The sequence below is a fragment of the Asterias amurensis genome, chromosome 11, assembly GCF_032118995.1.
Source record: "Asterias amurensis chromosome 11, ASM3211899v1".
Lineage (NCBI taxonomy): Eukaryota > Metazoa > Echinodermata > Asteroidea > Forcipulatida > Asteriidae > Asterias > Asterias amurensis.
Window position 1 is genome coordinate 9,069,893 of NC_092658.1, and position 17,035 is coordinate 9,086,927.

The 17,035-nt window shown below is 37.9% G+C and overlaps 2 protein-coding genes across 2 annotated transcripts; both read right to left on the reverse strand.

The window, feature by feature from the left end:
• Positions 1 to 2,559: 2,559 nt before the first annotated feature.
• On the reverse strand, positions 2,560 to 4,567 carry LOC139944428 (ficolin-2-like). The gene is made up of 2 exons (XM_071941444.1): positions 3,616 to 4,567; positions 2,560 to 2,636 (listed from the first exon to the last, which is right to left on the reverse strand). The coding sequence occupies exons 1-2, from the start codon at positions 4,565 to 4,567 to the stop codon at positions 2,560 to 2,562; spliced, it is 1,029 nt and encodes a 342-aa protein (XP_071797545.1).
• A 7,345-nt stretch (positions 4,568 to 11,912) lies between these two features.
• On the reverse strand, positions 11,913 to 13,738 carry LOC139944432 (ficolin-2-like). Its single transcript, XM_071941451.1, has 2 exons — positions 12,765 to 13,738; positions 11,913 to 11,979 (listed from the first exon to the last, which is right to left on the reverse strand). Exons 1-2 carry the CDS (start codon positions 13,715 to 13,717, stop codon positions 11,913 to 11,915), a joined length of 1,020 nt encoding a protein of 339 aa, XP_071797552.1. The 5' UTR covers positions 13,718 to 13,738.
• Between the last annotated feature and the right edge of the window lie 3,297 nt (positions 13,739 to 17,035).

Genomic DNA, 17,035 nt, shown 5'->3' on the forward strand with positions numbered 1-17,035 from the left:
TGAGCATGCTCAAAGAGTGGATTTTCATTACTCGGTCCAAAAACTAACTTTGAATTTGACTCCAAAATGGGACTCAAGCTTCCAAATCACATGCAGTGTTCGCAAACCATCTTGATAAAATTTCCAACAACAAAATTCCGAGAATTGTAACTGAAATATTATAACATTTTCAATTTTCAATTTTCAAAAGACAAATTCGACCTTTAAAATCACTTCCAGCCTATCCTAAAAACAATTGTTCACAAAACACTTCGATCTATTCATACTTGTTTACGTGATTTTTTTTATTTATTTTTAATTTTTATTGTAACTGAAGTGCAAATTAATGTTCAGACGTTTAGAAGCGTAACTAAAATGACATTTTCACATTATAAAAGATAAATTTCACCACTAAAATCACTTCCAGCCACTAAGATCTCCTTTTTTGTTTGTACTAAACAGCAAATTTCCCAACGGCTTCTACATTATTCACAAAGACACAAATGCAATAGTAAACATCATTTATATAAATATTAGTTTAAATAAAAGGAAACAATGCAAATTTGAGTTAAGAAAATCAACATGTGAAATGTTAATACTTGTCCAAAAGGGGAGAATTGTGAGTCTAAAATTCATTGCGAATTTATATCAGAACAAAAAAACGAACACGTTCAATACTTCTGAAGGCCGAGTTTTAGTCGGTCGCGCGATGGTCAGGCGTCGGAAATATTGACGCGCGATCATAAAAAGACACAGTTTTTGTGCCTCAGTCTTAGGATTGCGCGCAAGATTCCCGTCGCGCGACCGACTATAAACCGGCCTTGAGAAATTCCAACGGGGCTCAATCTTTCAACGCACATGCACTGTATTAACAAACCATCTTGATATCCAGACACAATCGGGCTATGCAAAATGCAGAGTGGCTACATTTCTTACAAACATGGATTAAAGTAACCGTATTGTAGGTATCAATACCATTGTCCAAAAACTAATTCTAAAAACTCGGAATTAAAAATAATGACATTTTCACATTTTGTTTCAACAGTCGAAAAGAATATTCCACCACAGGAGTAACTTAATACAGCCTCTCATATAATAACGATTTCTTTCACTTTAAAAGGAAAATATTGACGTAATGCCTACTGGTAATTATTTTGTTACATGGTTATTTTTTAAATATCAAACAGCAATTTCTTTTCTAAATACAAGTTTTTCTATTCGATTCATATATTTATAATAAATTCTACCACTTGAATCACTTGAAGCCTATAATAAATACAATTGTTTACCGAACACTTAGACCTTATACTTTGTAAGAGAAAATAATGTTTACATAATATTGGAAATATACATTTTATCTAAGTGTTTAAACAGCAACTTTTTCTCAAGATAAGTTCTTTCATTCGATTCCCAAATCGCTTTGACTAAAAAACACTTATTCATATATCAACAAATGGTTGTCAATTCGATTCCACAATAGGACTCAATCAATCACATGACATGGATAATGACCTGCAATTTATTTGCAAATCATTCAAGTCAATTCGCTTAACATAAACTCATCCAAAATCCCGTGAGGGCCTTTCAACCATATAACATAACTGTGGCCGATGCAGTATTTACTGTGTGGTAATGACCGGGTTGGTGTCCGGCCGCCGTTAACGGACCGAGCCGAAAGAGGTCCATTAATTAGCGGCCAAGCAGCCACCAGCTCGGTCATACCGACGCAGTAAAGACCAACTTCGCACTGTTATTCTCATTAATAAATGTATTTAACGAAATGGTAAAAACATCAAAGTTTAGATTTTTCTTCCGCCTTCGTTTTTTTTTAAATGTCCCTTTGCGTGACTAATAGGCCTATTTATTGTTTCAATGTTAAATGTTCTTTATTTTTGACATTAAACAGCGGAACTTTATAAATATACGTTCTTCTGCGCAGTTCTCAACAAAAGATAATTCATGAATAACTATGATGATTATGTTGAGGCATATTTTTTCGAAAAGGGAATTGGAACTCTTTGGCTTTTTTTGTAAGCTGTCAGGATTAATATATAGGAAATAATGTCGAAATGTTTTGTATGAAACTTTGGCCAAGACCCGACGACTAAACCCAAAGATAACTAACAGGCGCTACGTTTTTATATAACGAACATAAATCGTTTTTGATGTTATTAGGACTCAAAATGTGTGATGAGGTTTTAAACTATTACACACACTGAGACTTGGTTCTTGATAACTTTACCAATGGTGGAGGCTTGTAACGTATAGACTTTGGTTTTGAGTATTTATTATAACCTTGCAAGTTGCATACCTTTCTTGTTTTATGTGTTGGTAAAATTTGATTGAAACAAATAATTTCTTATTGAGTGTATTCCTATGAAGTTATTCTGTGAAAATGAGGCCAATGTCCAACAGTTAAACCACAAAATAACGTGCTATTCTTATCCATATTGCGCTTCGTATAGGACGGCGTAAGTTGACGGGTCATGCAAAGGGAACAATGGCTATGTTTGGATTACCTTGGATTACCGTGTAAGTGAGATTAATAACTGTAAATATTATTGCTTTCACTGATTTAATTTAACGGATTTTCATGCTGCATTTTGAGAGAGAATAACTATTCCACTTGATACCTCTGCCGTCTAAATTAGGACCAGCTGGGTAATATTTACCATTCATAAATACCTCAGACAGTTTCGCTATTCCTATTGGTGGAGAGCGCGTCACGTTGGTGTGTATAAACCTTTGTTAATGACCAGTAAAAAGTGTTGAAACATGGGCGTTACACGCGAGCTTGCACCTGTTCGTATAAGACAGTTTCTTCATTCCTATTGGTCGAGAGCAACGGCCGGTACAGTTGTGCCACATCACGCGATACGCGCGACGCGCACAGCATTCCCTTATAAGGAGTTGTTTACCCCAGGGCCTTACCGTTGTTCCAATCAAGAGAGTCACCAGCAGTACTGCTTGCATCGTATGCGCTAAACTCAAGGGTGTACTGTTCACCAACATGGGGCTACATTTAGGTAAAGCGACATTTAGGGCTCGGGCTACATTTAGGGGCCGCACAGATGTTAAAGTCAGCAAGATATCATTACCCAGCCAGCCCCCGATTTCACCAAGCGCTGCGACGCGTCGCAAGGGCGAGTTGCGACCGGTTACACGTCGTAAGTTTCGAACTCGTCGCAGCCGCGTAGTGTCTTACAGGTCTGCGACGCATCGCAAACCCTACGATGCGTCGCAACTTGCGATGAGTTTCGTGAAATCGGGGGCAGAACTCACATTTTCATGACTGTGTAAAAAAAAAAAAAAAAATACCTACACAACCAAATTACGTTATTTGTAAATCAGGACAAAGCTCCTAAAAGTGAGAATCAATTCATATAACACTCAGCAGAAATATTAGTGTTCTCTTTGATTTGACTAGTTTTATGGGCTAAGGGCAAACTAGTATGTAGGCCTACGCATTTCTTACGATAATGATTTTAAGTATTGCTTATCCATATTTGATGTTAGAATTTTTTTTAAATATAATTCAGACGTCAGTTTGACGGATTTTCATGCTGCTTTTTGAGAATGTATAATACGTATTTCGCCAACTATACCACTGGAGCCCATAACCGTCTTTATTAAGACCAGCAATTGGGTAATATTTACCGTTTAAGTGACACACAGGAATTTTAGGAAACCACCAGGCTCCTTCATAGCGTTCAGCAGAATTACCGTGCCATTCATCATTGTCATTATCCATCGTAGAAAAGGGCTGTCCGTTGTTCCAATAAAGACAGTCACCAGCAGTACTGCTTACATCGTATGCGCCAAACTCAAGAGTATACTTTTCACCAACAATCTTGAAATCTTCATACTTCGCGAACGCAGTTTCATTATTGTCGGTAAGATCCACCCTAAGCTCCCATGGTCCCTGTGAGTCATCAGACGTTAAAGTCATCAAGTTATCATTACCCAGCCAGAACTCACCAGAAAGATCACCAAAGCCAGACTTGTACTCAGCCCAGGTGCGGTAGAAGTCCACACTGCCGTCCTGCCGTCTCTGAAATACAATCCATCCCCCTCCATCAGTCTCCATGTCACAGTAGACTTCCAGACCATCAGATAACCCTTCTGGGTAGATTACGTATACATCGCTCTTGGAGTGACCTGCCTCTAATAACTCCTTACAACTTTTGTAGTGATGAACAGAACTGTCCGGCAAAGAGAAGAGAACTGTGTCCTCATCTGTATCAAAGTAAACACTCCCGTGATCTTTAAGGAAACCTTCAGGATGCAAAGCTCTCGTACCGTTGTTTAACTCACACAGTTTATTGCACTTGTCGAAGTTGAAAGACTTACAGTTCTTATCAATGTAGCAGTCCCGTCCACACATGACATGATTGGATACAGTTTTCTTCATGAATGTGGAGTGTTTCAGAGCTCTGTTTTCTGCACTGAACATTTGATGATGAAATCCGCCACATTGACTGTCGAGGCATTCCACCTGGCCACTCAACAGAAGAGCTACATGTATCATCGCCAAACAGGCAACACACTGCGAAACACCCATCTTTTTTACCATCCAAATAGTAACCATTGCGATGTTTCTTCAAGCCACAGTTTTAACTGAAAGTTTCCAGAAAATGTTTTGTAGTGCATGCAGGAATTGGTGTAATCTGGTGACGCAGTCTGCCTGCCGCTGGGTTTATACTCGGTATCTGTAATGCCCTGATTGGTCAACAGCAGAGGCGGCATCAGACTCTGTGAAATTGGGCCTTAATTGGTACAGAGCTATGACGTTAAACGGGCGTCCAGAAAATTGAAACTCTTATATTATTCCATTGGAAGCCATACATCTCAGTTAACTTAGCAATAATTACTTAATGTAACTTTTAGTTTAACGCACAGATGGTGGCAAGTGCATTAGTGGTGTTCATTATTTTGATTATGCTGAGACACGCCACGATATATTCATAATTTTGTTTAAACCTCTTCCCCCCCCCCCCCCCCGTATAATATGGTTGATATCATTCGTTCTGCGGCATTGAATGGAGTTATTACCGGTAGTTTTTACGCTGTCTATGGTATTTTTTAGAGGTTTTTGGTTCCATGGTTAATATAAGTTTTCACAGTTATATTCGGCAAATGGGCAGCTAAAATAACCATTTATATCGCGAGAAATCGAATGCCACTGAAAAGGGTCATTCGATTTACTTTAAAACCACTGGTCACTTTTGGCAATTTTGGCAAAGACTAGTCTTCACATTTGGTGTATCTCAACATACGCATAAAATAACAAACCTGTGGAAATTTGAGCTCAATCGGTCGTCGAAGTTGCGAGATATTAATTAAAGAATAAACAACCTTGTCGCACCCTTGTCACACGAAGTTGTGTGCTTTCAGATGCTTGACTTCGATACCTCAAATTCTAAATCTGAGGTCTCGAAATCAAACACGTGGAAAATTACTTCTTTCTCGAAAACTAGGTCACTTCAGAGGGAGCTGTTTCTCACAATGTTTTATACTACCAAACTCTCCCCATTACTCGTTACCAAGTAAGGTTTTATGCTAATAATTATTTTGAGTATAGTAACCAATAGTGTCCACAGCCTTTAAAGACCAAAAACGTTGACCTCGGCCCTTATGTTTTTTTTCCAAACTGAATTTAGGGTTCCACAAAAAAACCAATTATGAAGTCGACGCATCAAGGCCAGCAGTTATTAAGGGTTATTAACAATTTGGAAGGCGAAGAATCGAGGCGAGTCATTATACGGGAGTCTAGATTAGCTTTCCTCCGTCAATTTTGGCAATAATGAGCAGTCGATTTAATTTTCGGGCATTATTTTCTCTCCAGTTGTATTACGTATTAAATTCAGAACTCAGTTTTTCAATTTCGTTTTGAGGCTAGAATTTCTTGAGGCATTCAAAAAAGAAAAATCAGTACAGACTTTACATGGAGCCACATGGGGTTCATTCTTCCTCTCTTTTTTTAAATGATTTTTTATTTACTTATTTATTTATTTATTCATTTTTTGGGTGGGGGGAGGTACCTTTATTACAATCACATCTTCATTCAATTGTTTGTTTATTTTTGCTGTCCTTGATTTTTTATTTTTTTTCAACTGTTGTTCATATGCAACGCTTTCAAGATCTGGTTAGGGACTGTTCTGTGATTTTTATTTTTGCGTGCACACAAAAATCAAACCTGTGAAAATTTGAGCTCAATCGGTCGTCGAAGTTGCGAGATATTAATGAAAGAAAAAAACAACCTTGTCGCACCCTTGTCACACGAAGTTGTGTGCTTTCAGATGCTTGACTTCGATACCTCAAATTCTAAATCGGAGGTCTCGAAATCCAACACGTGGAAAATTACTTCTTTCTCGAAACCTAGGTCACTTCAGAGGGAGCTGTTTCTCACAATGTTTTATACTACCAAACTCTCCCCATTACTCGTTACCAAGTAAGGTTTTATGCTAATAATTATTTTGAGTGTAGTAACCAATAGTGTCCACAGCCTTTAAAGACCAAAAACGTTGACCTCGGCCCTAATTTTTTTTTTTTTTTTTCAAACTGAATTTAGGGCTCCACAAAAAACCAAATTATGAAGTCGACGCATCAAGGCCAGCAGTTATTAAGGGTTATTATCAATTTGGAAGCAAAAATCAAACCTGTGAAAATTTGAGCTCAATCGGTCGTCGAAGCTGCGAGATAATAATGAAGGAACAAAACGCCCTTGTCACACGAAGTTGTGTGCGTTTAGAAGGTTGATTTCGAGACCTCAAGTTCTAAACCTCAGGTCTTGAAATCAAATTCATGGAAAATTACTTCTTTCTCGAAAACTATGGCACTTCAGAGGGAGCCGTTTCTCACAAAGTTTTATACCATCAACCTCTCCCCATTACTCGTCACCAAGAAAGATTTTATGCTAATAATTATTTTGAGTGATAACCAATAGTGTCCACTGCCTTTAAGCAAACGCACCGCTTTCAACTTCTTGAAATATGGCCCTGTTATCATTTTGTTGCGATAACTGCATGCAATTTCTGCCAAGCGAGATTTATTGTGCTTAGCAAGATTGTTGTGCTTACAGGTTTTACGAAGATGGGCTCATCAATTGAGGATGAATAGTTTGTTAACATTTCAATCTGTGGCTGATGAGTGCTCTATCCTATGGCACTGTTAGCTTCTCCGCCCTTTGGGGGAATCAACGGCTATTAATAGCGCAGATGTGTAAATAGCAATCTTCCAACTGCACAAATAGTAATGTCGAAATGAAACATTAGTCGGTAATTTATGCCAAGTTTCTCATGTTACCATCATTCTCATCGGATAAACTTCAAACAAAACTACAAAGATCTTTGGTTTTAATCATGCGTTTTTTAATATGAGCGACAATTTGTTAAATAACACAATAAAATATACAAGCACTAAGATGGTTCGTTTATACATGTTTCAGGTAGTATTTGGGTTTTTTAAAAAGAGTCCAGCATTCTCAAAGACTGTGGATTTCATTAATCAGATTTCTACTCGCTTCAAAATTCATTTTGAATTCGACTCCAAATTGTGACTCAAGCTTCCAAATCTGATGCACTATATTCGCAAACCATCTAGTTGCCTTTCCGACTTATCAATACAATGTTAAACCATGGTTAAACAGGCAAATTATAAGAAGCGTATAACTAAAATGACATCTTCAAATTTGAAAAGATAATTTCTACCATTCAAATTACTTCCTAAATACAAATTGTTTACAAAACACTTAGGTCTATTCATATTATTTTACGTAATTTTGTGTGTTTTTTACTGAAAAGCAAATTTTCAGATTTAATCATATTTTTTGCTTAATAAACATCGAGTAAAATATTATGAGTAGATTAAAAAATCTATTCATAATATTTGTATTTGTGATGATTTCTTATGTACTAAGCAGCAAATTTTTCGACTCATCAATAAAATTGTCAACATACAATATCTAAGAAGCGTAATTAAAATGACATCTTCAAATCTGATAATATAAATTACAAATCACTTCTAGCCTATCCTTAATACAAATGTTTACCAAACACCTAGATCTATTATTTGACGTGAATTTTTTTTTTTGTACTAAACAGCAATTATTTCTTAAGACAAGCTTTATATTCGATTCACATTCAAAAGATACATTTGCTTTACAAAACATTTATCTCTAAAAGCAGCATACATTTTAAATCAGAAAACCAACTGGTGAAATAATTAATACTTGTTCAAAATGGGGATAATCGTGAGCTTAAAGTTCATTGTGCAGTTAAGTTACGAATTTATATCAGAACAAAAAATAAACACGTTCAATATTTCAAAGAAATTCTTACATGGATGATCTTCCAATTCACATGCACTGTATTTGCAATCTATTTTGACATCCATCTTTTCGTATATTAGGAACATGTCGCACTATAAGTTTCAAAGTTGGGTTCACAATCGGGCTATTAATGCAGAGTGGATACATTTCTTTCAAACAAAGTAACCGAGTTGTAGGTAGCAATAACGTTGTCCAGAAACTAATTCTAAAAAGTCGTAATTAGAAGTAATGACATGTTCACATTTCAACATTCGAAAAGATAATAAATTCTACCACTTGATTCGCTTACAGCCTGTACTAAACACAAATGTTTACCAACAACTTAGACCTAATATTTTAATAGGAAAATATTTTACGAACCGGTAATAATTTTTACAAAATATTGGCTGTACACATTTTTATCAAAGGGTTAAACAGCAATTTTTTTCTCAAGATAAGTTCTTTCATTCGATTCATACAATCGCTTTGACTAAAACACTCTTATTCATATCAAAAAATGGTTGTAAATTCGATTCCACAATAGGACTCAATCTATCATATCACACGTATAATGATCTGCAAATTATTTGCAAATCATTAAAGTCAATTCGCTTAGGTTAAACTCATAAGAAATTCCCGTAATTGCTTAGCCACAAAATGGTTCCTTAATTGGTAACTTTGTTTTCATAGTGACCCAGTCTTTACTGACATGTGTGGTAAAGACCGTTGTCGCATGCAATTATGTCCCCTGTGCAATACTATCCGGAGGCCATTATTGCGTATGCAATAATGTACGCCGGACGGTTTCGCGTATGCAATTGCATATGCAGTTGTGTCCGCCCCGTGCAAAACCGTCCTTGCAGTAAATTAAACGCCCTTGGTCAACAGAACACGTTCGCCATTTTTTTACAAGCAAAGTGAACGTCATGAATGACATAATAATAATAATAATAAACTACAGCATTTATAAGGCGCACTTTACTGAAAAGGTGAAACATTCAAAAGCGCCGGTCAAGTTTTGTCAAGATGTTGGAAAGCAAGCAAGAATAAGTGTGTTTTGAGTTTCTGCTGGAAGAGAGTGATGTTGTGTATTTGTCTGAGGTAATCCGGAAGTGAGTTCCAGAGTCTTGGTGCTATGTTGGAGTAAGCCCTGTCCCCATAACTGACCAGTCGAGTTCGGCGAACATGGAGCGTATTTCTGATAGATCTTAGACCTGGTCTAGTTGTACGGGGTGTCAAGAGGTCGTGTATGTAGGGTGGAGCTGAACCATGTAGTGCCTTGAATGTGAGTATGATGATTTTGAATTGAATTCGCTGATTGACAGGTAGCCAGTGTAGTTTATAGAGTATGGGGGTGATGTGATCGAACTTTCTAGTACCAGTTAGGAGACGTGCTGCAGCATTCTGTACTGACTGGAGACGATTAAGTGTGCTCTGAGGAAGACCGGTAAGAAGGCTGTTACAAAAGTCAAGTCTGGATGTGATGAATGCGTGTATGAGCTGCTCTGCCGCCTGCTTAGACAAAAGGTGTCTGATTTTGGCAATGCGTCTAAGGTGCATGTAAGATATTTGGCAGACACGACAGACGTGCTTCTCAAGGGTCATACACTGGCCGAATATGACACCGAGATTACGCACGTCTGTGCTTGGTGTAACCTGGACATCACCAATTTGAATGTGTGGGATGGAAATTTTGTGTTGAAGGTGAGGAGAGGAAATTATTATGAGTTTTGTTTTGTGAGTGTTGAGTTTCAGGAAATTGTCTTGCATCCATGTTTGGAAGTCACACAGGCAGTTTGTTAGTGAATGTATGACGTCGTCATTACCTGTGCAATTAGGATGAAATGTTATGTACAATTGTGTGTCGTCAGCAAGTGGGGATGTGTAGAGGGTGAATAACACAGGGCCAAGTACAGAGCCCTGAGGGACTCCGAACTTTAACGAAGCCTCCGATGACAACTCCCCCTGTATTTTGACCATTTGAACTCGATTTGTAAGGTATGAGTGAAACCAGTTTAGAGCTGTTCCCTGAATACCAAAGTTATTACTCAGCCTATAAATTAACACATCATGGTAATGTTCGGCCGTTGGGTATTTGCTGCAAACATAAAATACGTGAATATTCATGCTGCATACGTACGTAGGTTCAGTGCATGCACGCTCGCTTACGCGCGCACATACATGTACATGTACAGTCATGTAGGTGTCCACCGGACGGTTTTTGCATAGCCCCGGACACGATTGCATATGCAAAAGTGTCCGTAGCGGACAGTATTGCACAATTGCATCTGACACCGGCTTGGCGTCCGGCCGTTAATGGACCGAGCCGAAGGAGAAGTCCATTCAACAGCGGCCCAAGCATTCGAGCCGATGGTGTAGGTATGGTGGCCCTGAGGGAAATCGCACATCGCAAATATCTTTGCAAATTGCGACAACGCAAAAATCTTTATTGCAAATATTTGCAAAGACATTTGCGATGTGCGATGTCCCTTCTGGCCCACCATTAGGGTTCTGTGATGCATATTAGACGCACGCAGTAACGACCAGCTTCACACTATTATTTTCATAAATAAATATCTTTAACGAAACTGTAAAAACATATAGATTGTTCTACCGCCTTCATTTTTTTAAAATGTTCACTTGCGTGACCATTATTCATATTTTAAACTAAATATTTTACGTGTGCAATTTTCTCTATTTTTAACATTAAACAGCAGAACTTTCTAAATATAAGTTCTTCTGCGAAATTCTCAACAAAAGATAATTCATGAATAACTATGATGATTATAATTATGCTAAGTGTACATTCCTTTTTATTGTTGTGGCAAAATTTGATTGAATTTAGAACTTGGTAGGAATGTAAGAAGCCACACCATCGCACGTTTTTCTTGGGGTTAAATGAACGTTACAGAATTGGTAAGAAACAAAAATCGTGAAAATCACAGATTTACATCAAACTTACTCGGTCTTATAATGCTGATAGTACAAAAACATCCCTTGAAATATTTCTGTCTGAATTTTCATAATTGATGATAAATAAATAATCTAGGGAGCGTTTTATTCATTTTTGTTTTGGCATCGATGCAATGCAAAATTTGTAATCGGTTTTTCACTATTCTCTCGTGACCCAGATGGCCGATCGATCTCAAACTTCTACAGGTTTGTCAGTTTATATATATGGTAAATTACATAAAGTGCTTACACTGCCGGGAACTTTTTTGCTAGCAAAACCAATTCTGTAATGTTCCTTTGAGAATTGGTTCTTGATAACTTTACCAAGCGGATGGTGTAGGCTTGTAACGTATAGACTTTGGTTTTGAGTATTTATTCTAACCTAACAAGTTGCATACCTTTCTTGTTTTATGTGTCGGTAAAATTTGATTGAAACCAATAACTTCTTATCGAGTGTATTCTTATGAAGTTATTCTGTGAAAATGAGGCCAATGTCTAACAGTTAAACCGCAAAATAACGTGCTATTCTTATCCATATTGCGCTTCGTATTTTAAAATCGGCGTCAGTTGACGGGAGTCATGCAAAGGGCACAATGACTATGTTTGGATTACCTTGGATTACCTTTTAAGTGAGATTAATAACTGTAAATATTATTGCTTTCACTTATTTAATTTAACGGTTTTTCATGCTGCATTTTGAGAGAGAATAACTAGATCGCCAACTATTCCACTTGATACCTCTGCCGTCAAAATTAGGACCATTCATAAATACCTCAGACAGTTTCGCTATTCCTACTGGTGGAGAGCGCGTCACGTGGGTGTGTATAAACCTTTGTTAATGACCAGTAAAAAGTGTTGAAACATGGGCGTTACGCGCGAGCTTTCACCTGTTCTTATAAGACAGTTTCTTCATTCCTATTGGTCGAGACCAACGGCCGGAGACAGTTGTTCCACATCACGCGATACGCGCGACGCGCACAGCATTCCCTTATAAGGAGTTGTTTACCCCAGGGCCTTACCGTTGTTCACCAACATGGGGCTACATTTAGGTAAAGCGACATTTAGGGCTCGGGCTACATTTAGGGGCCGCACAGACGTTAAAGTCAGCAAGATATCATTACCCAGCCAGAACTAACATTTTCATGACTGTTAAAAAAAAAAAAAAAAAAAACTTTTTAAAAATGATTGTCAACGGCTCTACCACACAACCAAATTACGTAATTTGTAAATCAGAATTGATTCTCACTTTTAGGACAAAGCTCCTAAAAAGCTCCTAAAAGTGAGAATCAATTCATGTAATACTGAGCAGAAATCTTAGTGTTCTCTGTGATTTGACGAGTTTTATGGGCTAAGGGCAAACTAGTATGTAGGCCTACGCATTTCTTACGATAAAGACTTTGAATATTGCTTATCCATATTTGATGTTAGAATTTTTTTTTTTTTAAATATCATTCAGACGTCAGTTTGACGGACTTCCATGCTACATTTTGAGAATGTATAAAACTCATTTCGCCATCTATACCACTGGATCCCGTTACCGTTTATATTAGGACCAGTTGGGTAATATTTACCGTTTAAGTGAGATAGTGGAGTTTTAGGAAACCACCAGGCTCCTTCGTGACGTGCAGCCATGTTACCGTTCCACTTATCATTGTCATTATCCTTCGTAGAAAAGGGCATCCCGTTGTTCGAATTAAGAGAGTTACCAGCAGTACTGCTTACATCGTATGCACCAAACTCAAGAGTATAGTTTTCACCAACAATCTTGAAATCTTCATACTTCGCGAACGCAGTTTCATTATTGTCGTAAAGATCCACCCGAAGCTTCCATGGTCCATGTGAGTCATCAGACGTTAAAGTCATCAAGTTATCATTACCAAGCCAGAACTCACCAGAAAGATCACCAAAGCCAGACTTGTACTCAGCCCAGGTGCGGTAAAAGTCCACACTGCCGTCCTGCCGTCTCTGAAATACAATCCATCCCCCTCCATCTGTCTCCATGTCACAGAAGACTTTCAGACAACCAGATAACCCGTCTGGGTAGATTACGTATACATCGCTCTTGGAGTGACCTGCCTCTAACAACTCCTTACAACTTTTGTAGTGATGAACAGAACTATCTGGCAAAGAGAAGAGAACTGTGTCCTCATCTGAATCAAAGTAAACACTCCCTTGATCTTCAAGGAAATCTTCAGGATGCAAAGCTCTCGCACCGTTGTTTAACTCACACAGTTTATTGCATTTGTCGAAGTTAAAAGACTTACAGTTCTTATCAATGAAGCAGTCCCGTCCACATATGACATGATTGGATACAGTTTTCTTCATGAATGTGGAGTGTTTCAGAGCTCTGTTTTCTGCACTAAACATTTGATGATTAAATCCGCCACATTGACTGTCAAGACATTCCACCTGGCCACTCAACAGAAGAGCTACATGTACCATCGCCACGAAACAGGCAACACAAACTGAAACCCACATTGTGTTATCTGAAAATATCGTTGCGATGTTTTTTCAAGCCACAATTTTAATTGAAAGTTTCCAGAGAATATCTTGGAGTGGATGCAGGAATTGGTGGAAAGTGGCTGAAACTAGCTCGTGAGGTAATCTTAGAGAAGATGATGACGCAGTCTGCCTGCCGCTGGGGTTACACTCGGTATCTTTTACACTCTGATGTGTGTAATGCCCTGATTGGTCAACTGTAGGAGCGGAGTTAGACTCTTACAGAGCTATGCCGTTTAAGGGCGTTCAGAAAGTTGACACTCTTATATGCCAAAACTCCTTTATCTTTTCGTATACCTTAGTTGATGTTGATCGTTCGTTGGCATTGATTGGAGTCATTACCAGACGTTTATCACCAATAAGGAAGGTCGAGACGAGGGAGGGGGTCTCGGTCGATGGTATTTTTTAACGGTTGTTGGTTCCATGGTTGAAATTTATACTCCCGTAATAACTGGCATCGATGTTTCGGCTTCAAAATTGTTTTTAATTTTTTGTGGCAACACTTATTTGAGTTAGACAAAAAATAATCACTATATTCAAGGTAAAACTGTTTTTGGTCTTTTCAATTGTTTGTGTTTAGTTTAAAGTGGTCTTTTAACAAGCTAATAGACACGTGAATAAAATCTTTACTCTCGCAATAACTGCTGGCCTCGATGCTTCGACTTCAAAATTGGTTTTTGTGGCAAAAATTGAGTTGGGAAAACAATAATAAACGGGCCGCAGTAAAACGGGTTTGGTCTGTTTAAAGCTTTCGGAACACGAAAAAAAGTTCACATATTTACAAATAATTGACAGGGTGTACAGAATAATGGTGAAAGACTTCTCTTGAATTATTAGTCCATGAAATGCTTTACTTTTTGAGAAAACATTAAAACAATATAAATTCTCGATAGCGAGAATTACGGATTTATTTTAAATACATGTCATGACACGGCGAAACGTGCGGAAACAAGTATGGGTTTTCCCGTTATTTTCTCCGGACTCCGATGACCAATTGAGCCTAAATTTCCACAGGTTTGTTATTTAAAGGAATACGTTGCCTTGCGTCGGTCGAGTTGGTCTTTGAAAAGCGTACCCACACAAGTATCACTCAAAATTGCGTGGTCTTCCTTTTACCTCGTCGACCAACACGGTCGGCCTTTATGGTAGACTTGATGACAAGTCGTTAGGCGCTGCCTATTTGTCTGCCTTTCATGCAACAGTCACAGTGCGATGTTACACATGCAACAGTCGTAGGTAGCGCGAGGCAGCTCGACTGACTCACACACACTTACTGGGATCGAGGGTGTGTGTGTCGTCCCCGCAGCTACACCGCGCTGTAACTACACACCGCGCTTAACAATTACCGTCTTGACTTCAAGACTACCTTTATGGGAGCCACATTTTTTACTCCTACAAATGGCCGACCGTGTTAGTTCGCAAAGTAAAAGGAAAACCGTGCAATTTCGAGGCAATATTATGCGGATCATTGTATTCTACTTTTAAATTATCTTTCTAAGCATATGCATTGTATAACAAACGGTTACAAACGCTTTTCAAAGACCAACTCGACCGATCCAAGGCAACGTGTTCCTTTAATAACAGTGACACTACCTGTAATATCAGACGAGAGAAATAAGTGTCAAAGTTAGGAGAGAGAGCGGTGTACCGTGTATATACCTAGGCTTATGTTTCGTATGGGATTGTGTGCATTGGGCTCATATCATTTTGTGTATATTAATGTAGGTCCCAGTTGCGCTTCGAATTATACTACTTCGGTATTTGTTCCTTGTAAAAACCAACCACAACTCTTACCAAAATGTTCTTCAAACCTTGAGAAACGTTCCAACGACCCCATGCAGATAAAACAAGGCAAATTTACAATGCATCCTGTCGTCTGGGGCTTGACAATGTTTATAGCACGTGTATTTAAAAAATGGCGCCATTTTGAGTTGACCACTTTTCACCTGTGTCGTCAACTTAACGCTTAACGTGCTTAATGTGGTTCCGCAGTTTTATGTTTTAAAACTTCAGAAACTAATTATTTTTGATTTACTGCAGGTGGAGGGATTTATTTCTGCGAATGAGTATTGGCTAAAACCACTTCCGGTGCGGGGTTACCTGTTGCCTCTAGAGGGGTGGGGGGGGGGTCCTTCTGCTCAACAAATAGCATGATTCCAAATGACAGTTTTTATGTATAGAATTGAAGGTAGTCATGATCTTGTTATCTTTGTGAATACTTGCAGCTTTATATTAAATAGTTTCTATGTCTTGTTATGCTTCGTATCCACGTCAAGGCTGCAAGAGGCGTTTATGCAATTCTTTTTTCAAGTGCATTAAGACATTTACATTGCAAGATCGATATAACAAATAATATTGGCGGGAAGCAACACTATAAAAAGTATCCGTATTTTAACGGACTCCGTAAAGTGAATTATTCCGTAAATTTCGCCGTTATTTTACGGGTTTTCCGTATATGCAAATATTAATTATGCTAATTAGCGTAATTACAATCAACCACGTTTGCCCAAACACCTACACATAATAAAGTACATGTAAGTACATATTTAGTTTCAGCCACAATCGTGTACACATGTACAAACCCACGTTAAGGGATTTTATATTTTACGGAATTAAAAAAAAGGTTCCGGTAATTTTGCTGCCGGAAAAAGAAGTAACCGTATACCTGCAGCAAAATTACACGGACAAAGTTTTTCATTCCGTAAAATATAAAATCCCTTAACGTGGGTTTGTACATGTGTACACGGTTGTGGCTGAAACTAAATATGTACTTACATGTACTTTATTATGTGTAGGTGTTTGGGCAAACGTGGTTGATTGTAATTACGCTAATTAGCATAATTAATATTTGCATATACGGAAAACCCGTAAAATAACGGCGAAATTTACGGAATAATTCACTTTATGGAGTCCGTTAAAATACGGATAATTTTTACAGTGAAGTTTGTACAGCGAAATTTACGGAATAATACACTTTACGGAGTCCGTTAAAATACGGATAATTTTTACAGTGAAGTTTGTACAGGACAAACAGGGTTTGGCGTTCATCAATGGCTAAGAGTGGCCTAGAAAAATCTTCAAACTGCGCCATAGTCATGTTGAATCATCCAAGTTTCACAACAACCATTATACACATCAGATTAACTTGTAACGAATCTACAGAATTCTTCGGTTTTAATGTATTTCTTTAATTTGAGCGATTTTTGTTATATTACACAATGAAATAATCAGAACGGAACAGCATTTAGACGATTGGTTCATACATAATTCAATTAGTATTTGGGTTTTTAGAAAGAG